Source organism: Carcharodon carcharias, chromosome 9 (genome assembly GCF_017639515.1).
Source record: "Carcharodon carcharias isolate sCarCar2 chromosome 9, sCarCar2.pri, whole genome shotgun sequence".
In the NCBI taxonomy this organism is placed as follows: Eukaryota; Metazoa; Chordata; class Chondrichthyes; order Lamniformes; family Lamnidae; genus Carcharodon; species Carcharodon carcharias.
Genome location: NC_054475.1, coordinates 30,004,914 through 30,029,905, shown reverse-complemented (window position 1 = coordinate 30,029,905; position 24,992 = coordinate 30,004,914). Strand labels below are relative to the sequence as shown.

Genomic DNA, 24,992 nt, shown 5'->3' with positions numbered 1-24,992 from the left:
TATTTCTATTCCATTCAAAGTCAGTAGGAGAAATAAATAAACTAGAAAGGAATTTTGGTTGTGGAAACTTTTCTTCAAAAAAAGAGAAAGACCACACCTACAATAAAAAAATACAACATTTTTCCTAACCTGCTAAAGTTTGATATGCCAAATAACTTGTATTGCAATCCTGAGGCCTGCATTTTTGGCATAAGAAGAACAAGATAGTACCAAAGCAGGTATCAATTTGAGCTAAATACACTTAATCCGAGGTGACTGGCAATTGCCCTAGCCACATAACAAAAGCATGATGGGACTAGCACCAATGTATGCAAATTTACTGATCCTTTGCACTAAAGGTTTGCAGGGAATTGTTCTGTGTGACCTTGCAATCCAATTCCTTCTTTCCAACACCACTGCTCCCCACCCCACAAAAAATAGTTCTGCTGTGAACAGAAGAATTTAGTCTGGCTGATGCTGCACATTTCAAAAGAAATTTATCTTTATACCTTAGAGCATACTAGCATGATTGTGCAAATATATAGCATATAAGTATCAATGCATTGTGATTATGGAATCCTCAGGTGAAATACGTTGTAATCTGAAAAAAGTAGGATCTTACAAAGTGATACAATATTCTGGCAATTGTTGCTGTTGCATTTCGCTTTTCCTTCTAAGCACAGATTTTTCATCAATCCAGGCACAGGAACTGGCATAAAATCAGTTTCTCTCCTTTTAACCATCACTATTAAGCACAATTGCAGACAGTTCCATTATATAAAGTACAAGTTTTACAATGGATTAGAAATGGTTTCACAAGAATTTACACATCAGCAAAGGAACTGGAATGAACTGTCTCAAGCGTATAAATGGAAGTAAAACTATTCCATAATTGAGCAAAAGAGCCCATTAAAAAAAAAAGCAAATAGAATATTTCAAATTTACTGCAGGAACTCTGCATGTGTTTAACAACATCTACTCATATATACAAGTTGACCTTGTCAAGATAATCATGCTGTAGTTTTTGGAACTCATGCTGGCAGAAAGCTCAACTGCACTTGCAGGGCCGTTTCGTTTCACGCACACTGCACACCTTTTTCCCTTGTGATGCTGCTTCATCTTTGTGTCAAATAAATCTTCCAGACCGGGGATGATTTTGGAACGTGTTAACTCACGCTGTTCTAATCAAAGCACCGAATACTTTACGAGCCTTCGCCTGTCACCACTAAAACCCATATTGATTATACTTCTGAAGGCTAGCTTTTTGACTGATGATACACGTATTAATACAATCTGATGCAGCTCTCTACATTATCGGCACTGGAAATTTATTTTGTACCATAGGGAAAACTGAAATGGGTCAATAGGCAAAACTGATAATAAGTTTAGGAAAGCTTTTCTTTGGGTAAAAAAAAAGAGATTAAATCTCCCACAGCCATTATCAATTGGCTAAGAAACTGCAGAGTATATCATACTAGGTTAACATTATATGGTTAAATAAAAAGCACCCTTTAATATTTTATAATTATTTGGTTCCATGTATAGTACTACATAGCTATAGCGATAGGTTTGAGTCATGACACAAAGGCAACATTACAACCTGCTCACAATCAGCTTCATTAAGGTGAATTTGTTCTGTATTAAGATTTAAGTAAAGCTAAACTAAAGATATGCATTATTTATACTATATTCATTTGAACTGTGAAAAACATCCAACAACACAATTAGGAGAAATTTGAGAAAAATATTTGGAGCTATACAACACCAAGACAAAGTAATTAACAATTCTCACAACCACCCTTCAGCCTTGTCATCTCCCATGGCCTCTCTACTTTTGATCACTGTCAGGGTCACCTCCAGCTAATTTCTTGTATCATTCCACACCCACATCTCCCTACCATTTCAAACACCACTTTCTTCTGCAAAGCCCATGAAAAAACTCTCTACCAAGACACATGAACAACAAGTCTGGTGAGATGTTGCTCCAGTGGTTAGGAGTATCATTGGCTGCAACATAATTATGTTCTACAAAGAGGAATAAGCAAGCAACTGCAGGATTACAAGACCATTAGCACAAAAGTCCCACGAGTAAAGAACCGAGAGTCTAAAGATCCCTAGGGCCAGATTTCTGTCTTTAAGACAGGTAGCTTGAGTTAGGAAATTTCCCAGCTTGGCAGAACCACCTCAGTAGAAAGTGCCCTGACAGGCCCAATTTTCACTCCAGGGAGGGTGAGTATGGGATAGAGTCAAACCTGCATGGAAGCAGATAAAAGGCAGCCAGAGGTGCAGCCAAGCACCAAGGTGGGTTGTTTAAAAGATCTGCCTTGGTTCTCTGGAACCTTTCCAGTTGTTTCCTTATATTTAAGGCCCTCTATCCCTCATCCCTCAGAGCCCCTCAACCCCCAACCCACTCCCCATGCCAACTCATGCCCTCCAACCAGCCCAATGGCACCTCATACCCTCCATGCCAACTCATGGCACTGCCATGCCCATTCATCAAGTATACACTGCACAGAATTAATGGACCCCATAGTAACAATATCATTTACTGCTGTTGATACAACCCTATAAAGTGTAATTAACCAGACCTTTAGACTATCAATAACAGAAGCTGTAAGCACTTGACACCTCATCTTGTGCAAATAAACATCGAGGCATTGACAAAGGAAATTACAGGAAAAATAGCTTATTATAACATCATAAAAGCTGTCAATCTTCTCTGCTCAGAACCCAGACTGCCATAAAAGGGTCACATAAGTGAGCTTGTTGTTATGGATGCAGAAAAGACTCCCTCAAAACTTTATTCCCACCGCTTGTGCAGCACACAGAAGTCAGGTCATTATCAACACCTGTGTGCAAAGAACGTTATAATGAATGTCATGACTTTAAAGCGGTATGCGCTCCCTATTGCCTCCGTTAATACAAAACAACATTGCTTGAATTAATGTAGAACAGGGAATTACTGTACCAGGAGAAGTTTTTGAGTTCCGTTTGCTCATGTAGTTGATAGAGAATCTTTAAATGGACTGTGTGTATAGAATTTTGTTTGCTTTGCTCATTGTTTGCTTAAAAACACAAACAGCAATAAAGGTCTAGTTTGAATGGTGAGCAACTTGAAGCTGGCAGCGTTCCAATGTGCATGCTGCCTTTTGCCTTTAAGTGGTTGAGGTTGCAAGTTTGGAAAGTGTTGCTAAAGAAGCCTGGACAAGTTGTTCCAGTGCATCCTGCAGATAGAGCATTATACAAGAAAGGGCTCCACTCTCTCAATGTGTAGATGGTGTCAGCCTCAAAAATGGTTGTAGAGGTGGTGGACATGGATAAGGTACTAATCAAGCAGACAGTTTTGCCCTGGATGGTATGAAAGGTTCTTAAGTGTTGTTGCAGTTGTCCTCAACCAAGCAGTGGAGTGTATTCTATCACATTTGTGACTTGTGCCTTGTACTCAAATATCTCCTCTGAGCACTGTGCAATGAGTTTATAAAGAATGAGTTTACAGCTTTGTTACATATAGTAACCAAGAACATTTTCCCAACTTTGGTGACATGAGGCAGGTTTGAACTACTTGTTAATTCAATGGAAAAACTTGTAACCACAGCCCAACATTTCAGTTTGTCATTACAAAACAATACCTAGTTTTTAAGAACCAAATGAAAACAGCTGCAATCAAGACAACTGGCATCATCAAATCAGTTCTTAATCCCAAAGTCATCAGTTAGTAGCAACTAGTCTCACACTGTTGTTTAATTGCAACATCTGAAATCACAGCTGCACTTGAACAGACCAATGCACATGTTCATCACTTAAAGGCAGGACATCCTACTGTTTAAACTAGTAGGATCAAATTCTGTTTGAAGAAACCTCTATACCAAGCCTAGGCAAAAACCAGCACTTAGAATGCTGAGTAAGTTAGCTATATCTTTTGTAGGTAAATAAGCATTTTGTGTGTGTGAAACATATTACATAATCAATAACTCTGATGAGTGGCATAGTTCAATCCTTCACTGCTTCAGAAACTTTTCTACTTGTACCTGGTTGTACGATGACTTCTAATAGACTGCATAAACAAAAAGACGAAACAATTTAATTACTTGGCATTGAATAGAGCTGAGAACCAGTATTAAAACAAAAGCCAGCATATACTGTGCAAGGCGCTCGTAAGAAATATGAGACATTTTTTTAAAATTATGAGTACCTTGACTAATTTTAACCTAAAGATACTCTAAGCTTGACCATGCTGAAACAAAAAAAGAATCACCCAAGCAACATTTATTGTTAAATCACACTGATGTACTTAAAAGACAGCACTGCATCAGAAACTCCACATTATTGGGCAGCGCAATAAATCGGCACAGAACAACAGGGGTGATAATCAGAACTGACTCAGATCATGTACAAAGTGGTGGCCTCACACTTTACAGTTTAGATTTAGAATTTAACCCCCCACCCCCACCCCAAATCCACTGAAATTGTGCAACTTTAAAGAGCATGATTATGGCAGCACTGCACATGGAGAACAAAACTGTGTTCATTCTAATGGAGGAAATAAACTGGAAAATTAAGATATCTCAGGTCCTCACTTCAGTTGCGTTGCATTGCATAACACGGGATTGTCTGATCACTAAATACAACATACCTTTCATGACCCTTTCAAATGGTTTGCGAACCTGTACAAATCCAAAAGAACAGCAACAACTCTTCACACATACCATAGATTTTCCCTTTCTTGAAAATGGGACCAAACCGCAATTTTAAACTCGTAAATACTTGGATTTAGAATGGTTAACACCACAACCATCAACAGGATAATTTTCTTAAAGTATACATTCGAAAATAACTTGTCAACTTCTGATTTTAATAATGTCAGCTTCTATCCTTTCATTTCTCCTCTCAGTTATTACAAATTAAAGCTACAAATAAGGGAATAATTTTATTCCATTATCAACAATAAAATCAGTAAGGGTACAGAATGCATTCCAAACACTGCCTGAGGTAGGCTTCTAAAAGTGGAGTTTGTAATTCTTCTCCTCTGCTTTTTGTAAACAGTTGCTTCTGGCCTATGAAGGCAGGGAAGAATCCAACTTGCTCCCACAGCCTCTGCCAATGTCAACTGTCCAGGTACTAATGGCATGTAAAAGCAGCCGAAAATAATCTTTATTTTCCTCCTTGCAAAAGGTTCCGCTCACAGCATTATCCAGATCACAAGCTGCATATATAAACATATATCCTAACATTCTGATAAACTTCGGCTTCCAATGCCACCACATTGGGACAAAGTCAATCGTAAGAAATTATGATTGGTGTTCTTTCATTCTATTTCTCTGGAGTTTTTTGATGGCAACTGCCAACACCATCAAGCAAATTTAGTGGGAATGAGTTGGATACTGCCACAATGAGAGCACTGGAAAAAAACAACCCCATCTTCTTTCAGTCTGTTATAAAGTAAACGTGGACAACAACATCCCATAAGGGAAGACTTTTGCTGTCTAAAAACAAGAGTAAAGAGGACCAGCCCTAAGTAATCACATTAGCCTCACAAAAATGAAAATTTCTGGTGAAGGTGTTTGTCCATCCAATGCAAGTATATTGATTACATAGCTTAATTGTGATTCCATGCTCAATTCTATCCTTATCATGAAAAATTAATTTACATCATAATTCCCATCCTTATATTACTTTCTTAAAATTGTGATTTTTTTTGCAACATGTGCATTGGACTCTATAAATGTAGAATAGCAACAGATTGGATAGGCTATTTAAACTTTTTTTTAAAAAGGTGATTTCCATCTACAAATTCCCATATTTTTCTGGATGTGTGGATAACTAAAAACTGATTTCTGCACATTTCCCAATTTTAAAAGACAGAATTTGCCCCGCTCCCAGGGATCCCAAAATTAACCATGTCACATTAATGATGCCATAGCGCCCATTATATCATGGTACACATACATAATGTGCACAATGCCATTAATGATTAATGACACAATAGCATGCATCTGGGGCTCAACTTTCAGTTGAAAATTCAGTTACTTAGTTGTGTAACAACAGGAATAAAAACTAAAGCATTAGTATATCAAAGTCCAAGTAACATAAAAAACCCTGGAAATTTCTGAAATGCTAAAATGGAAAAAAAATTACTAAGTGGATAGCCCAAGTGAACACAATGGTTTGCTGCCAACTACTGACCCATAGAACCTAGACTAGAACTTAGAACTTACAACTTAAACTGCTACCAATTTTCTCTTCAATGAATACAGAATAAAACGTTCCATTATAAGACTCAGATATTGGTAGGTCTGGAGCTCACTCATTGGCATCCTGAGATCCAACTTTACATGTTCCAAGCATGAATAAATATGAATGTTTAGTTTTATTAATTCATCTCCTATATGTTTTGTGACTGTTAATGATCTATTTATCCTAACTGTACAATGCTAGACTCTTGCTTGTTTTGAGGTTGTACCTTTCTCAAAATGAAACTAATTGTTAGCAAGTTTCTCTGAACTTATTTATAAGCCTCATTTTCTTCTGCTAATTTTCTCATTTTGCTGCTAAGAATAAAAATAGTTTTTAAATCAGAAATAAAAACTGCATGTAATACGTCCATAAACTTGTGCTACAATTTACTTATTTAGCCTTATTTCCTTTTGAATTTTATATACTTTCGCTCCTGAAGGCAATGACTCTCATTGACTCTAGCTCAAATGTCAGATTTAAAAGTGTGGCTCAATGGAAAAATATAATGATCACAGATGTTTTTGTCTTCAATGTAATATTTAACAGACATACTGATGTATCCACAATGACCTCTAGTGTTCAAAATTTAAAACAGCTTCTCTGGCACTGACTGCAGTATTTTAGAAAATATTGTTTTTAGAGCACAGATCTGGCAAACACCCAATAATGCATGTTTTTCAACAAATATTTCAAAATTTCAGTTTCCAGCTGAAAATATTACTATGGACAGGAGTGGAGGGAAGAGGGGGGTTAATTTAAACAGCATTAAGTTCTTCTCTCACCACCTGTCCGTAAACAGAAAGATGCTTATGATTTGCTTCCTCCTTTATAAGTGGTGGCAGATTTCCCAACCCCTCAGTTTTGGTGTGATCCAATTTCCTATTAATAACCCCAAAGCAAACTCGAGATAGGATGAACACAAAGGGTTAGTTTATTTGCACAGCCTCAACAGCAGCAGGGTAGCAACGGTGCCTCATTTCATTCATGCAGTGAAAGAGGGATAGAGAAAAGAAAGATTTACAGAAGACAAATTCAAAGAGAGCTATAGAAAGGCCACCTGTATTTCATAATCCAGGTTAGCCAACCAGAGTCTACTCATCTCGCAATCTTCCTTTTGATTCTTAATGGCTGAACATTTAAGCATCTCAGGGATCCCGACGAGGGATACACATCCCTTTTCAAAGACAATGTGGAGAGATGGAAGTCATGTGATACAGACATCTAGTTTGTGAAACCAGTAATATTTCCATTTGGAACTGCCAGCTCAGTCTGTCGTTTAGGAAAGAAATATCTTTCACATGGGTCCAGGATCCAGAATCAAACTCCGATGAGGTATTTCTTCACAGAGGTCAATGAGCTGAAAACCAATGCTGCATAATTGACTTTTCTGGTGGTGATGACTTCACATGAGATGGACATGCAGTGATGAATCAGTCTTGCAGGTGATGGTAGAGAATTCCAGTGTAAATGGGGGCCAAGTGTCCAAACCAGAGTCCCTTCTCTGTGGGACTACTTTTAGGATGGTAAATCGCTGCAGGCCATGAGGAGTAGGTACACCCACAGTGCTTTCAGAGAGGCATTTCCAGGATTTTGACCCAGCAACAGCGGAGGAATGGTGATCTAGTTTCAAGTCAGGATGGTTTGTGGCTTGGAGGTGAACTTGCAGGTGGTGTTTTTCCCATGCATCTGTTGCCCTTGTCCTTCAAGGTCATAGAGACCATGGATCTGGAAGGTGCTGTTGAAGAATCCTTGGTGAGTTGCTGCTGTGCATCTTGCAGATGGTACACACTGCTGCCACTATGCCTCAGTGGTGGAGGGAATGAGTGTTTAAGTTGGTGGATGGGATGCCAATCAAGCAGGCTGCTTTGTCCTGGATGGTGTCAAGCTTCTTTAGTGTTGTTGGAGCTGCCCTCATCCAGGCAAGTGGATGACTTGACTCCTGGCTTGAGTCTTGCAGATGTAGACTTTGGAGAGTCAGGAGATGAGTTACTCAACAGATTTTCCAGCCTCTGATCTGCTCCTGTAGCCACAGTATTTATTTGGCTAGTCCAGTTCAGTTCCTGGTCAATGGTAACCCCCCCAGGATTTTCAAAGAAGGGGAATGCGTGATGGTAATGCCACTGAATGTGAAGAGGAGATGGTTGGATTTCCTCTTGTTGGAGATAGTCATTGACTGGCACTTACATGACACAAGTGTTACTTGCTACTTACCAGCCCAAGCCAAAATGTTATACAGGTCTTGCTACATATGGGCATGGAGTGCTTCAGTATCTGAGGAATTGTAAATGGTGCTGAACACTGTGCAATCATCAGTGAACATTCCCACTTCTAACCTTATGATGTGGGAGGTCATTGATGAAGCAGCTGAAGATGGTTGGGCCTAGGATACCACCCTGAGGAATTCCTGCAGCAATATCCCAGGACTGAGATAACTGACTCCCAACAACCACCTTTCTTTGTGCTAGGTATGGCTCCAATCAGTGAAGAGTTTCTCCCTGCAAATCCTATTGATTCCAGCTTTGCTAGGGCTCCTTGATGTCACACTTGGTCAAAATACTGCCTTGATGTCAAGGGCAGTCACTCTCACCTCACTTCTTGATTTCAGCTCATTTGTTCAGCTCATGAATTAATCTAGAATCAGCTCCTATTCTGTCATAGCAATTGATGAGTGCACTTTTCTTTAAAGGATAACATTTATACAGCACAGGTTTTAAAACTAGGGCTCCAGGATCCTTTAGATTTTGAAATTACTTAAGGGGATCAGAACATTATCAAATTTTTTAATTTATTCATGATATGTGGGCATTTCTGGCAACTCCAACATATATTGCCCATTCCCAATTGTCCTTGAGAAGATGGTGGTAACTGCCATCTTATACCGCTGCACTCCATGTAGTGAAGTTATGCTGATAGCACCGTTAGAGAGGAAGGTCCAAGATTTTGACCTGTTGGTAATGAAGGAGCTGTGGTATATTTCCAAGTCAGGATGGTGTGTAGCCTGAATGGAAATTTACATTTAGTGATTCTCAAATGCACTTGCTGCCCTTGACCTTGGGAAGTGCAATTTAAGAAGCCTTGACAAGCTGCTGCAATGCATCTTGTCGATGGTACACAATACACCCAGGGTGCACCAGTGATGGGGAATGAGGTGCTAATCAAGGAGGCTGCTTTGTCTTGGATGGTGTTGAACTTCAAGCACTGCACTTAGCCAATCAAGTGGAGAGTATTCCATCGCATTACCGACTTCTGCTTTGTAAATGATGGAAAGACTTTGGTGAATCAGGAAGTGAGTCACTCACCGCAGAATTCCGAACGTCTAACCTGCTAACAGCACAGCATTTATGTAGCAGGTTCTATTAGGTTTCTAGTCAATTGTGACCCCGGGATATTGATGGTAGAAGATTCAATGATGGCAATGCCATTGAATGCCAACAGCAGGTTATGAGACATCCGCCCTTTTTGGAAATGATTATTGTCTGGCACTTGTGTAGCATGAATGTTGCTTGCCATTTAACAATCCAAGCCTGAATGTTCTCCACTTCTTGTTGCACCATTATCTGCTCCATTATCTAGGGAATTGCAAATGCAACTAAACACTGTGCAATCATCAGCATCCCCAATTATGAACTTGGGATGAAGGGAAAATCATTGATGTCTGCCCAAAGCTAGCATGCCAAGTTCATTTTTGCAGTTAAAAGTCACTTAAAAACCATCCTTTGCAGATGTGATATTCTACTCATTTCTGATCCACAGTAACCAGAAAAGGAATTAAGATTTAGGATATATGAAACATGATCCCAAAACAGCAGAAGATTGGGCCTTTATTATCACAGCTTGTTGCTCACAATAAGAGGTTGTAGTGGAAGAATTAATCCAGACTGGTCTTTTGGTTCAAGCTGGTTTATTTTCAAGCCAACTCCTCAGTGCTACTGACTTCCAAGTAGCTTCCACACAAAGTGTTCCAGCTGTATCTTTTTATTCTATTTATCAACAGTGGTCCTTTTGTCTTTACTATATATTACAATGGATAGGCTAAATCTGGTTGCTCCATCTATGTATATCTATGAAGTGTAGTAAAAAAAATACCCCTATCCTTGTCCCAAACTTTCAAGTCCATTGCCACTGTATCGTTAAACTCCCTGGCTAGTGGCAAGCTCTCAACAGGACGCAATGGTGTTTTGCGATATTTAAGGCAAATTTCACACTGAGCAGTGATTTGTTCAAGGTCATCATATCCTTTATTGGCCACTCCCAAATCTCCAAGTATAGTCTTCAGTTTCTGTGGCGCCAGATGTGCAAACTGTCTATGCAATTTCCAAATGATCTTATTTTTCTACACCAAATTCTTATTCTCAGCAGTTAACAAAACTTCATGAACTTTTTGATGAGAAACCTCTGGCTTCCTTAGTGGCAAGCAGTAATGGCCTGAGTAAAACGTAGATCCACATTTTTTCCAAACACGACTGCTCTATCATTCTTCATATCTAATGTCACATGAGGCTTCTTCATCGCAGATCGACTCAACAATAGTAGTGTCTTGCTAAAAACCACATCAAACCCCGTACTGATAAACAGATTGACCCCTGCAATCTTACATGGGAGGACCACCCAGTTGGAAGATGTTAATGTACTGTCATCTCCGAACCTGAAGCAGGTAGAGCTTTCATATTCCTTGACCTTCCGCCGGTCTGCCTCATCAAGAGACTCCAGATAGCAGTCAAGCCAGTCCATGCCACACACCATAGAAGTTTCACCACTGTCGAGGACTGCACAGTTGAAAGAATCTACCATCAAGGTTCTCATCACCGGATTCAAACTCTCAGTGATTAATACAATTCCATCGTGGCAGTCATCATCATCATTTTCAGTTTTAGGTGAATCCGTCTCGTGAGTCACTTCAAAAACAGGATTCCTTCGCTGTGGTCAATTAATTGCGTAATGATACAGGGAATCACGCCAAAAGCACAGATTAACCATTCCCCATGCATTTTTCCGGTTTTAACGCCTACAGTCACCGTCCCAGACACGCCTTTTGTTCTGACTCTCAAATTGGCTAGGGTTACAACCTTTTTCAGACTACTTGTCATTAACCCCATTTTTGTATTGGGATCTTCGTCAAATATTTGGTCGATCTCGAAATTCAGCCACCATTGAATCCTCTATCCTTTGTTTCACAACATAGTTGTTCGCATTTGCTAAAAAAAAGTGGCAGGAAACAACTGTTTGCCCAGAAATATTTTCAGGGCAGCAGCCATTTGATCTAGGAGAAATTCCTTCCCTAGAATTGAACCCCCGTTAGTACTAAAAATCTATCAATGTGAGAAATGCAAACACAGTCCAGTAATTTAAATGCCAATACCGATTCTGGAATTTCAAGTTCAAATCTCTGTAGTCTCCTGTACCATTTATCAAAATCCATGATACATTCTTCCATGGACTGATCATCTGATTTCCTAGGCTTATCAAAGATCGTCAGAGCTTCATATGCTTCCATTAACTCATCCTTTTTGTAAAACTTATCCAAAAATTGTAACAAAATGTTCAATCCCTTTTCATGATCCAAATCATCCACTTTCCACTCTGAAAATACCTTCCTCCTTATCTTACTTTTGGCTGGTAATGATAACACCAAAGCCATACCTTGCTCCTGCCGGGATATAGATGTAACCCGGGTCCACATTTCAACTTCAGCCTTCCATTGCTGATAAGGTTCAGAGTCAGGAAAAAATTGGTGGATAGTCAAAGCTTGCGATTTTGCACTGTCCTTCCGCCATTCCATAACTTGAATTGTCAGCAACAGTCCACTTATTTTCCCTCAGAGGATTGAGACAGAAATCTTCATATACAGCAATCAATGAAGCTTAAAGTTCATCCTTTGCTACCATGTTACTCACAATAAGAGGTTGTAGTGGAAGAATTAACCCAGGCTGGTCTTTTGGTTTATTTTCAAGACAACTCCTCAGTACTACTGACTTCCAAGTAGCTTCCACACAAAGTGTTCCAGCTGTATCTTTTTATTTATTTAGATGAGATAATCAATAACCATCACGTGGTTAACTAGCAATTGTCTTTAACAAGGGGATTGCCACATTGACATAGCTTGTCCAAAAACATGAAATATCTACACTGCAATTAAATAAGGAAGAAATTAAAAGTCACAAAAATTCCATCTTTGACTTTTCTAGCATATCAATTATAATGTGGCTAACTAGCTTACCGACAGGAGTCTCCACGTAACAGAACGAACTTCTCTTGGAACACCTGACCAGCTGTACTTCCTTAGTTCTTCTGTAAAAATAAGGTATAAGAAAAATTAACATAATAGCACACTACCTCCCTAGCTGACTTCAAAAATTTCAGTAAGTAATGCAACATGCCAGGAGTCTGCACCCTTTAAAAAATGTGGTTTTCCCAAAAATTATTCTAATTATTCCCTTTTCGACATCTAAAAGGAATTCATCAGTGAACATTAAGCTTGCTTCCAATACTGTTAAATTGAACTGGATGAAAGCTCAAATTTGTCAAAAAACAAGCATGCTATGGATTTGTAAACACGTCAACATTTTAACTGATCATTAACTCTTTGGATTAAAGGAGCATTTATTTTCTCTAAACTGCCAAGTTTTTGAGTTTTGCCCATGTTAAATGAGACAATACAGAGTTTAATAATGACAAGAATTTTGCACCATGTAACATGAAATATATTATTCACTCATGCTTAATCTGATCTATATATGGTCACAATGTCTAAATGTCAATGTCTAGGTAAATACAGCCTGGGGAAAGAGTTTATTTACTATTTGATAGGGAAAGTTTTTGAATAGGCAGATAATTATAATTTTTTACTCCATAAAAAAAAGCATGAAATTACTTCATTACAAACTAAACTGGTTTAAAGTTATTTTAAATTAAGAAATGTTCTGTGGCATTTCATTTTCTCGCAATTCTACTGCACTTCTACAAATTACTGCTGAGCACAATTTCAATCTACTCTAGTAGAAACATGAAGGTAGATGTGTGAGCAAGGTTATCGCACCAGAATCTTATTCTTCATCCATTTTTGTAATACTATCATTATGAAATCAAGGTCTTAGTCATGCTTTTGACTGCTGACCAGTGCAGATAGACATTCATTTGTTCCTCCAGTGTGCTTTGGTGGTTGAGTGAACGTGGCAATCTATTAAGGAGAATAAGGGCAGATATCCACTCTGATGAGTTCCACTATATTATGGTGGTGCTACACCAGAATGCTCTGCATTGTAACACTGAGTTAAAAACAAAACAATATTTAAAATATTTTGATTTTTTTACCGATCAATCTTTCCCAAAGAATATGCATAAAAATGAAGAGATAATTTTAAGAATTCTTAGAAAAAATCAATATCTTAAGCAAAAGTGTGCAAGAAATTGGAAAACTGAGTTGTTCTGTTAAATCACGCGGTAATTTGTCGAAGTGCAGTAGAATTGCGAGAAAATGAAATGCCACAGAACATTTCTTAACTTAAAATAACTTTAAATCAGTAAGCTCCACCTCTCATACCTCCCCATAATGAAGGTAATGTATCCAGACCCGAGCCCAATAACTATAGCTTTTATTTCTCTCAACTACTCTAAGGCTATTCTCTCCTTCCCTGCCTGTCATCTAGTCATGTCACCTTTCATTTTCTCTCTCTTAAGTACTTTTATTCCAATCTATCTTAACCCATTATTATCCTGCCTTCCTATCTTCCTACTGCAGTGCAACAATTAAATCTTCTTTGAATAAAGTCACAGCTACCCTCTTTGTCTTTTCTGGTATTCCAAGAAAAGCTCATCATGACTTTCAATGGTGCCTCCTCCGATTCAAAAACCCCAACTATCTCATGCTGTTCTTTCTCCAACTTGCCCAACCAGGATGTTTATTGGGGGCCAACTTCACCAACCTCCTCCCCAACATGCTTACTCCACCCAGCAGTTCATCTCAGATCAATAATCTGTATTTCAATCCAGAATGTCAAATTTGCAAAGTGCTTAGCATCCATAACCCTACTGTGGTTGGTTGCACTGAAATCCTGGCTTTCACTAAAACTCCTGGGTGGTGTCATTTGCTCCTTGCCAAAGCTTTCTGAATAGTTATATTCTCCATCACATGTCCTATCCAAAACATCATGGCAGCAGCATGGTCTGAATCATCAAGGCCTTTTCCCTTTTCCTCTTGCACTTATTCGTTCTTTGAGTACTTCATCTTGTCCCACCCTGCTCACTACTTTTCAAATTCTTCTAGCCTGTGACTCTCCCCAGCCCATCCCAAGTTTCTCTCCAAGAGAGTCCCCCCATCAGACTCTACACCAAGTGCTACCTTATCCGCGCCAATTTCAATCTCCACTTTGGTTGCACCTTGCCTCTTCTCTGAATTCATGGCCTTGGTCATCCTCAAGATCTTCCCACATATAAACTCTGCCACTCATATTTACGACCAACCCCTCAATACTGCCAACCACCCTACTCCCATGGTCTCAATCATTAACAAGGCTATCTATGAGCATTTCACCACCCAAATTCTCCTATGCCTTTCTTTCTAGGTCCATCCTCTAAAAAGCTTTTCCTCAAGTCACTTACAATTATGCTTTAAAACCCTCAATTACTTAGTCTTTGACTCTTCATTCACCACAATACTTCTGATGCCATCTACTTCTCTCTCCTGCAAAAGCTTTACTCTCACTCATCTTTCCTCCCACCCACAACCCTTCATTTCCTCAAGTCCAAGGAGTGTAAACTTGAGCATATATGGTGCATAGGTGGTCGAGATAACAATCACCAGATCTGCCTGGACCATACCATCGATCCTCAACTTGCCCTATCAAAACCACTCACTACTCCAGAAACAATCTTCAGTGTAAAGCTAGCCCCAACTTATTTTCACCACTACCAACCAACTCCTTAAACCCAAAACAAAAATAAAAATACCTGGAAAAACTCAGCATGTCTGGCAGCATCTGCGGAGAGGAACACAGTTAACGTTTCGAGTCCATATGACTCTTCAACAGAACTAAGGAAAAATACAAAAGAGGTGAAATATAAGCTGGTTTAAGGGGGGCGGGCAGAGAGGGTAGAGCTGGATAGAGGGCCAGTGATAGACGGAGATAGCCAAAAGATGTCATACACAAAAGGACAAAGAGGTGTTGACGGTGGTGATATTATCTAAGGAAGCATAAATTAAGGGTAGAAAGCTTTACAGCCTTCCGTTCAACAATATTAGATCATGAACTCTCTCCTCCATCCCCACCCCCTTTCCGAATCCTCCCTTTTCTTTTCCAATAATTTATATAGATTTTTCTTTTCCCACCTATTTCCATTATTTTTAAATGTATTTCCATCCATTGTTTTATCTCTACCTTTTAGCCTATTTCGATCCCTTCCCTTCACCCCACCCCACCCCCACTAAGGCTATCTGTACCTTGCTTGCCCTGTTTTCTACCCTTAATTAGCACATTCCTTAGATAATATCACCACCTTCAACACCTCTTTGTCCTTTTGTCTAAGCCAAAATATGTCAATTTCCACCTATCACTGGCCCTCTATCCAGCTCTTCCCTCCCCCCAACCTTAAACCAGCATATATTTCACCTCTTTTCTATTTTTACTTAGCTCTGTTGAAGAGTCATACAGACTCGAAACGTTAACTGTGTTCCTCTCCGCAGATGCTGCCAGACCTGTTGAGTTTTTCCAGGTATTTTTATTTTTGTTTTGGATTTCCAGCATCCACAGTTTTTTACTTTTATCTCCTTAAACCCATCTCCCCTGGTCTCTCTACCTCACCTCCAACAAGGAGCTTCTGGACTTCTTTGTCACCAAGATGAGGCTATCCATTAGGCTGTTCACGAATATGGGCATCATATTTAAACCTGAATTGAACTTGCACCCCCACATCCTCTCCAGCAAATGGATTGCTTACTTCCACCTCACACCTGCCTTGCTCATCTGCATTGACTCCTGTCCTCCCACCTCTCAGCCTCCCCTCCACTCCCACCCAAATGATTCAAATTTAAATTTCCCATCCTTGTAAAAATTCTTTCATGGCTTTTTCCATTGCTGTTTCTGTAACTTGCTCCAGCCCTAAAATTCCACCAAAATTCTGTTCATTCAATTCAGCTCTCTTGTGCTCCTCTCTTTCCTTCACCCCACTGGCAGACTTAGGCCCAAATTCCAATATTCTCTCTTTTCTGCTTCTCCATCTCCCTCTCCTCTTAAAATCCACTCCTTTGAAAAAGCTTTGAGTTCTAAACAAGGTGGCAAGCTTGCACTGCACTGGTCATTTCTACTCTTAGTAACTGGAGAAAAAGAAGCAAACTCAATGAATATTCAAACTCAAACATGGAGCACTGACAATTTTCTCTGCTAACAGCAAAATACAATAGTTAAATAGTCAGCTTTTTAAAAGTTCATTAGAACACTTACTGTGCAAGACCTCTTATACATGGTTTTACTCCTAGCTCCAAAAATCTAACTGCTGCAAAAGTAACAGCATCATATTGCATGCTTTGGAGTCACTCTGCAGCAAAATCCTGAGCAGCATTAATGCCACCCTTCCAGTTTAACTGGGGGATTGGAAAGAAGCCTGCATTGCAATATTCTAGGTTATCTAATTCCAACTAAGATTATGTTGAAACTAGAAAAAAAACCCGAAAGAATTAAAACTAAGAACTGAACTCATGTTTTCTCTCTCACTCACACACACACAAAACCAACTAAGACATTCAAATCAAATAAAATAAAAAGGCTTCAAAAATTTTACATTTATAAAATCTGAAATACTCCTAACCAATGGCACCAGTAAGCATCTAATGTGCATTAAAAGTTAGCAAGATCACTCAGTAGTACACATGCACTTATTTGGAATCAAAACAAACTCCTTGAATTTTGTCCAGAGTTTGTTTCTACTGAGTGCAGCTTTTTGTGTAACATGCGAAATATTGAAATGGTTACCATCCTTTACATGACTATAGGTTACTTGACACAAACTGAACATTTTGCTAATCATGAATTGTAAAGTTCACCCAGCGTTTGCTTGTTCGTTCCTCTCAAATTGAAAATGATGCTTTACTCAGAATACTGCAACTGATTTAATAGGGTAAGGGCATCTGTTTCTAGCTGTGGTTTCCAGATGACAATATAATAAAACTGAGTAACTTGATAGGTGATTCTTTGCTGCATCTTGCATAGAATTAACATATTCTAAAATATGCCAGTCATATAATTTCCTGATAATTCACTGCTAGTTATTTCTCAACACACTTGCAGTAATGACATTACAGTTATTAATACTTCAGTACGAGTATCATATATCAACAATACTGAACACTGGTAAACACCATCTGTGCAGAAGCCAGCTGTTGCTAGAAAGATAGAAAAATTGAATAAACTACTGCATAAAATGAACTGCACATATCACATGAAAAAGACATACCTCTGGAGTGACCTAAAAACTGTGACCTGATGATGTGGTTTACATAACAGCTATGTACCACTCCAGCTTCACAACACAATCTGAACTGTGAGATTAGATTTCTGCCCTGTAATCACACTTCAAAGTCTATTATTCTGCACAAGATTACTGTTGAATTTAGATCAACGTTGCAAGTAGCTATTCAAGCATTGTATACACATTGGTCATTTAGAGCTAATGGCATTGTTTTTGTGACACTTTTCTTATAATACCATGACATTCAGTGTACAAATCACATCATGTGATATTACAGTAACCATTTTTAAACAAATGAACATGCCTTACATTATCTCTACAGATCTAACTGTATCATCAAATCCCATGGCGTTCATATACAAAAATGTTTCACCATGTCAGAGACCAGTTAACCACAGTTCACTTTATCTCGAGATGGACAATAAAAAAAAAACTGCATGGATTTCTAAAGTTAATGTTTAGTCAACATTATTGAATTCTTTGAAGAGATAAGAGGAGGGGAAGACAAGAGCAATGTAGATGATGTGCCATAAATGGAACTTGAGAAGGCCCTAAATAAAGTGCCACATAATGAGACTCACAATAAATGTCAGGGCATATGGTGTCAAAGCCAGGTAACAGAAAAGGTTGAAAGATGGCCACCAAATAGGAATCAAGAGTAGGTATTAAGGAAAGTTTCTCAGGCTGGCAAAAAGTGGGAAGCGATGTCCTTCAGGGATCCATGCTGGGACTACTGCTGTTAACCATGTACATAAATGATCTGGAGTGAGGAGTTGGAGCTACGGAGTCGAAATTTTCAGATGATACCAAATGGGCAGGTATAGAAATTAAGATCGAAAACTATAAAAATACAGGAAAACAAACAGGATTGCAGAGTGGGCAGATAAAGGGCAAATTATATTCAATGTAACAAAAGGTGAAGAAATAAGGAGGTTACTTATTCCTTTGAAAAACAAAATAGGGTAGTAAAACAAACAAATCTGGCAATACAGACACATTAATTCACTAGAAGAAACAACACAAGTTGATAAGACCATAAAAGATGCAAATAAAAAAGTACTGGGGCTCATTTCTGGAGGAATAGAATACAAAAGCAGGCAGGTCATCTTAAACTTACACAGAACCTTGGTTCGACCACAATTGGACTAGTGTGCAATTAGATTCTTCATGCTACAGAAGGCAATTGAGGCACTGGAGCAAGTTAAAAGAGTTCAACTATCAGGAAATATTCAGAGTGTCGTTCCTTTCTCCTAGATAAGAGGAGACTTGATATATGTCTTTAAAATTATAATACAGTTCAATAGGTGGATGTGGAGAACCTTTCCACTTGTGGGACGAATCCAGAACAAGGAGACATAATTACATGATAGCCACTGACAGATCAAATGAAGAATTTTCCTCCACCACAGAGTAACAGAATGTGGAACTTGCTACTATATAGATGAATTAAAGTTAATAACTTTGATTCTTTTAAGGGAGGCTTGGTACATACATGAGGAAAAAGGAAAGAAAGATTGTTCAAAAGACAGGGTGGGAGGAGGAGACGACGACAATGACGCTTGACCTTCCTGACAAATATTAATGACCCTAGACTGTGATGCTCAGGGCATGATTTCAAAATCTGCAGATGATACGAAGATTGGAAACGCTGTCAACTGTAATGGGGATAGTCGTGAACTTCAAAAAGGCATAGACATGTTGGTGGATTGGGCAGACAAGTGGCAGATGAAGTTCAATGCAGAGAAGTGTGAGGTGATTCATTTTGGCAGGAAGAATATGGAAAGACAGTATAAAAACTCTAAAGGAGATGCAAGAACAGAGGGACCTCAGTGTATATGTGCACAATTCATTGAAAATAGCATGGCATGTTGAGAGAGCAGTTAATAATGCACATAGTGTCTTAGGTTTTATTAGTAGGGGCATTGAGTATACGAGTAAGGAGGTCATGCTGAATTTGTATAAGACACTAGTTAGGCCTCATCTGAAGTACTGTGTCCAGTTCTGGGCGCCATATTTGAGGAAGGATGTGAAGACGTTGGAGAGAGTACAGAGGAGATTCACTTGAATGATACCTGGGATAAAGAACTGTAGCTATGAGGATAGATTGGAGAGGTTGGGACTGTTTTCCTTGGAGAAAAGAAGGCTGAGAGGAGACTTGATTGAGGTTTTCAAGATCCTGAGGGGCATGGACAAGATAAATAGTGAGAAACCGTTCCCACTCAAGAGAACATCAGGGACTAGAGGGCACAGATTCAAAAGAATTGAGAAAGAGAGTAATACTGATGTGAGGAAGAATTTTTTCACCCAGAAGTTGATTGGGGTCTAGAATGAGCTTCCTGAGAGGGTGGTGAAGGCAGGTTCAATCAAGGTATTCAAAAGGGAATTAGACTGCTATCTGAAAAGAAAGAATGTGCAAGGTTATGGGATAAGGCAGGGGAGTGGGACTAGGTAGAATGCTCTTTCAAAGAGCCAGGGCAGACTTGATATGGCTTCTGTCTGCACTGTAAGGATTCTGTGATTCTGTGTTAGAATGGAAGTATACTTGCGTAAGAGTGTAAAAAAATGGCATTGACCAGTTGTGTTGAATGTGCAGTTACTCTTATGTAACATATTAACACTCACTGTTGTCTAAACATAATGATTTAACATATCTTCCAAAAGAAAAAAGAAAAATGTTCCGGTTTATTAGAACCTTTATTCTAATGTTTCATTAATAAGACACTAACCAAAAATCCATAATACAACTCAATTTGTCGATTAAATGATTATTTTTTGAGGAGGGGGGATTTAAATCAATTGCTTGTGTTTAATCAACTAGATATCTGAGATTTGGATCTATTTAAATAGATCTATGAACAGAACAGAGTAATGAAGTCAAGGTCATGAAGCCATAGTGAAAATAGATGGGCTTAATTTTATTTCTGTCACTTGAATACCTGTTGATCACCGAGCTAAATTGTGTGCACTATGGCACTAAAATTCACCAGCGTTCACCAATCTAACATTCAGGTTAGCATCAGTATATTCAGCATACTTCCACATAGCAAGCTGACAACATGACAGCAATTTTAATGGCATTATTTAAGAGGATATATAAGATTTAATAGACTATATCTTCCCCACCTATTTCCAAGGTATGGCTATATAAAATCTAACTTTTAGCAAAATAATTCTCAGATGACTGCACACCAAAGTCAGTAAATTTACATATTTATTGTATTTATATTTTCCGTGTACGCCGGTACAGCACTACCAAATGTTATGAAGCTTAGTGGTCAGTGTAAAATTGCTTCAGTTATTGGCAAAACCACCCACAACCCAGTATAAGGAACACAGGAACGTAACAGGAGTAGGCCATTTAGCCCTCTCAGGCCAGTTCCGCCTTTCAATGCGATCAAGGCCGATCTGCAACCTAACTCCATATCCTTTAAAACCTTTAGTGAACAAAAATTCATCAATATCAGATTTAAAATTAACTGATGTAGCATCAGCTGCCATTTGTGGAAGAGAGTTCTATGTTTCTACCTTTATATGTAGAAGTGATTTTTACTTTCACTCCTGAAAGTTGTTTCTCTAATTATTAGACTATGATCCCTAGTCCTAGACACACCAACCAGCAAAAGTAGTGTCTATTCATGCAGTAGCTACAATTGCAAGACACAAAAATTGTGCATCATTTATAAGTCAGGGGATGAAAAAGAAAAAAAATTAAGAAATGCAACAGAGAAGAACCTTGATTATATTAGAAGTAAAAGAAAATCTACTCTACTGCATACATTAACTAAAAAAAAAGTAAACCTCTATACCAACTTATTTTATTCCTACTCTATCTTATTTTATGTATGCCTAATGTCAATGTCACTAAAAATTGAGAAAAATCAAACATTATTTTGTAAAATTCCAATTATTCCATTTATGTTACCCATCTTCCTAAAACCATTTTGGTTAACACAGTGAATTAGATTCCATCTGTACCCCTCCTGATAAGCAATTTCCCATTGTGGAGCTCTCACACTTAATTCTGGAATTAGATTATGATCAATATGCACATATGTTAACACAAACACAAAGATAACATATTTCAATAGCACTTGGCATTATTTCTTGCAGATTGCACTGTGATGGGAAGTATCTCAATATCATATAGGCAATTCTGAAGCAATAAGTTATGAACCTGCTTCAAACACTCACTGGAATTACACACAGCAGTTTTGGCACAATTACAGCTTCACGCTATTAGAATGCTGCGAGCGTAAATGGAATATAAGATGCAGGGAGTTCAGTTTTACTCCACTGATTAGATGGGATACATAAAAAGGTGTTTCTTACTGGCTGTATGTCAATTTCATAATGTAAGAGACTGGAGTCTCACCAGAGGCACTGCGACACTTCCTTGGCAGATATACTTAAAAATTGTAATTTAAAAGACTCAAATTAATAAATTAAGTTTAATTTGTCTATCAAGCAAACATAAAAGAGGACTAAAAAAGATCCTCCCTACCTGTCCTTAATTTTCAAAAACAGTTCAACAAAACTCATACTCAATAAACCAGCAGCTGATAAATTCTACACAAAGCTTCTTCACAAGGCTTCCTTACTGGCAAGAGTTGGCTCTACATAATAACAACTTATATATAGCGCCTTGAATGTAAAAAAAAAACTCCCAAAGCACTTCACAGGAGGATTATAAAGCAAGATGTGACAAAGTGGGGTTAAGCAATCCGAGGCTGGCAAGTGACGAGGCCTAAATTAATACTCAAAATAAAAGTAAAAACTTTGATCACATGTGGCTTCCTTCAAGCTCAAGTGATGCTACGAGCCTGTGTCTGTCCAGGCCAATAAGGTCAAACTTGATTACTTATCAGTTATAGGTATGTATCTCTGGCTTTCTGTTACATAACAGTTTTGGAGTATAGACACCTTTTCATGTCAAATTCTATCTTTGAGTGAGAATTGGAGGCACCTGGTAATGAAGTGTGCTTAAGTGATAAAACACACACACAAGCACAGGCAGTATAATGCAGAACATTCTAAAAAGCTTAAATTATCATGCACACAAATCTGAAAAACTCAGTTTCAAATGGCTATCAAAATCAGGAGGGAACATAGTCACAGGCAAGACAGTTATACCAGCAAAGAGTTGAAAATGGACCATCACAGAAACAAGTTTTGGTAAATATTGTTTCTTTAACCAGCATAATTTAAAGCTCTTAGAGATACAATTTGCCTGCTGCAAAATTCTTAGATAGTTCTTCATCGGAACCGCTCCAAGATTATATAATAGAGAATGAGCGAACACTCAAAATCTAAATCTATTGTTGCAGCACAGCAACTGCCACGCTATCAGCCTTTTATTGTGTTTCTCAGAAAGAAGCAAACATTGAGAACTGACTCTCTCTTGCAAGTCAAAGGCATATATCAGAACGTTTGTTCATTCCTGCTGGTTTCATCAGCGATGATATAAAAGCTACAGAAGAACTAGCCAGGAAATTGAGGTGAGAATTTTGGTCTACAGGGCAAGACTATTCCAGAATTGGATGTCAGCTGCCTGACAGTCAGGACTCTTCCTATTCCTTTATCTGCTAATTTTTCCTCCTTCTCCATTGGTTCTCTGATGTCTTGCTGTGGTTATGGCACCATTAGCCTTGTTTCTCCATCTGCACATTACAAAGTGCTCATTCTTTATATATGAACAAAAATACACTATTGGAACACAGGAGCTATCAATGCAAAGCATGATCTTATCCTTAACCGAAATCCAAATACACACTTCCAACAATGGCTGTTGGCTAGCAATCAGTACAAGGAACTGTAGCCAATTCTCCTCTCCCTAAACCCATCATGAAGGTTCATTGAAACATCCCTATGCGACTGTAACAGAGACCAAACAACTCAGCATAAACAGGAATTAAACCTGGTACCTTTTTGGGTTGTTTTCAAAACCTTTAGACATGCTGAACTAATCACCTTGAAGGATACCTTCACACCTTATGATCCTCCTCTATTCCTATACTGCTTAAACAGAGGCAGTCTGTAGTGTAGGTTATAGTCACACAGCAAAGCAAACAACTTGAAAAATTAAGGTATGCAGACTTTGAAGATCAGAGTTTGAATCTGTGGTATAGGAATGTGGTTGTGAAGGAAAATGGATACAGTCGTTTGGGAATACAGAAGTTGAGTATTGCTGAAAGAAAAATGACATGCTGTCGAAGTTTTCAGTCTTACACTCACCAGGATTGACGCAAGAATACAAACTGTAAAGGGAACAGCAATTTATACTGCTTGAGAAGTATGCTAATTGGCAAATGGACTCTGATTGATAGAGACATTGCCATGGAGAATGCACCAGGGAACAGTTGACTGTCAAGCTTTTGTTTAAATTCAAATTAGGCAGGTTGACTCTGATTAGTCAAGGTATTGCCAAGGGGAATTAACCAGGGAATTGCTGCCCCCAAAGCTTTTGTTTTGTTTAGTTGATAAAATTGCAATGCGCGGACAAGCTCCCTCTATCTGCAAAGGACAGGACTCCATGTATGAACATACGTAGGTTCTAGCACGCATATGTGAGCTATGCTCCAAGCCCAAATGATAATCTTCAAGTGGTTGTCAGTGTAATTCTTAACACAATCAGGATTGTTTAGCAAGTGTTGTGCAATTGTGCAATCACATCTAATGTTGGACACTACGTTTCGAGTTTTGCAAGCGCGAGTTGGTTAGGTACATTCAGTACTTCACCTGTTGCAAACAGCCAAAGGGACATGCTGTTTGATACGATCTGCCAATCATTAGGACGTATGGTCTACATACCTGGAATCACACCAGCACTGAAATTCATACACTGATCGATTCAGTATGTAGAACCAGTCATAGAGAAGATAGGGCGTAGGTATAGATAGGTAAGATAGGGAAGTGATGTCCTTTTATGCCCCATCTTATTTGACTGGTTCTGCACAACATGAATTGGCCCAAATGATTGGGCAAGTTGCTGCAACCAGTTCGAAGCAAATTTTCCCACAAATACAGTGAAGGATTCCTTCACCTTTGTGCCCATATGCACGTTCGACGTTGCTAGCTGTTCACCAATGTACTGCTCAAGGAAGCCACAGACATTTGCACCATATCACTATATCATGGCGATCCAGACACACCGCTATTGTCCGAATCTGCATTCATTGAACTTATGGACTCAGCAACTCGTGCAACTGAGTTCAGTTTTAACAACACCATGTATGCCCAAATAGATGGTGTTGTCATGGGGTCCGCTCTAGGCCCAGCTCTCACCAATATCGTTGTTGGTTTCCATGAGAAACGTCTCTTTG

At 38.7% G+C, this 24,992-nt stretch overlaps 1 protein-coding gene across 4 annotated transcripts in view; it reads right to left on the bottom strand.

The window, feature by feature from the left end:
* The window catches only part of tbc1d22b (TBC1 domain family, member 22B), a 355,700-nt gene that overhangs the window by 242,149 nt on the left and 88,559 nt on the right, over positions 1-24,992 (bottom strand). For all 4 annotated transcript variants that reach the window (XM_041195481.1, XM_041195479.1, XM_041195482.1 and 1 more), the window contains one exon: positions 12,431-12,501. In XM_041195481.1, the coding sequence (XP_041051415.1) occupies positions 12,431-12,501 (71 nt within the window). The remainder of the gene's footprint in view (positions 1-12,430; positions 12,502-24,992) is intronic.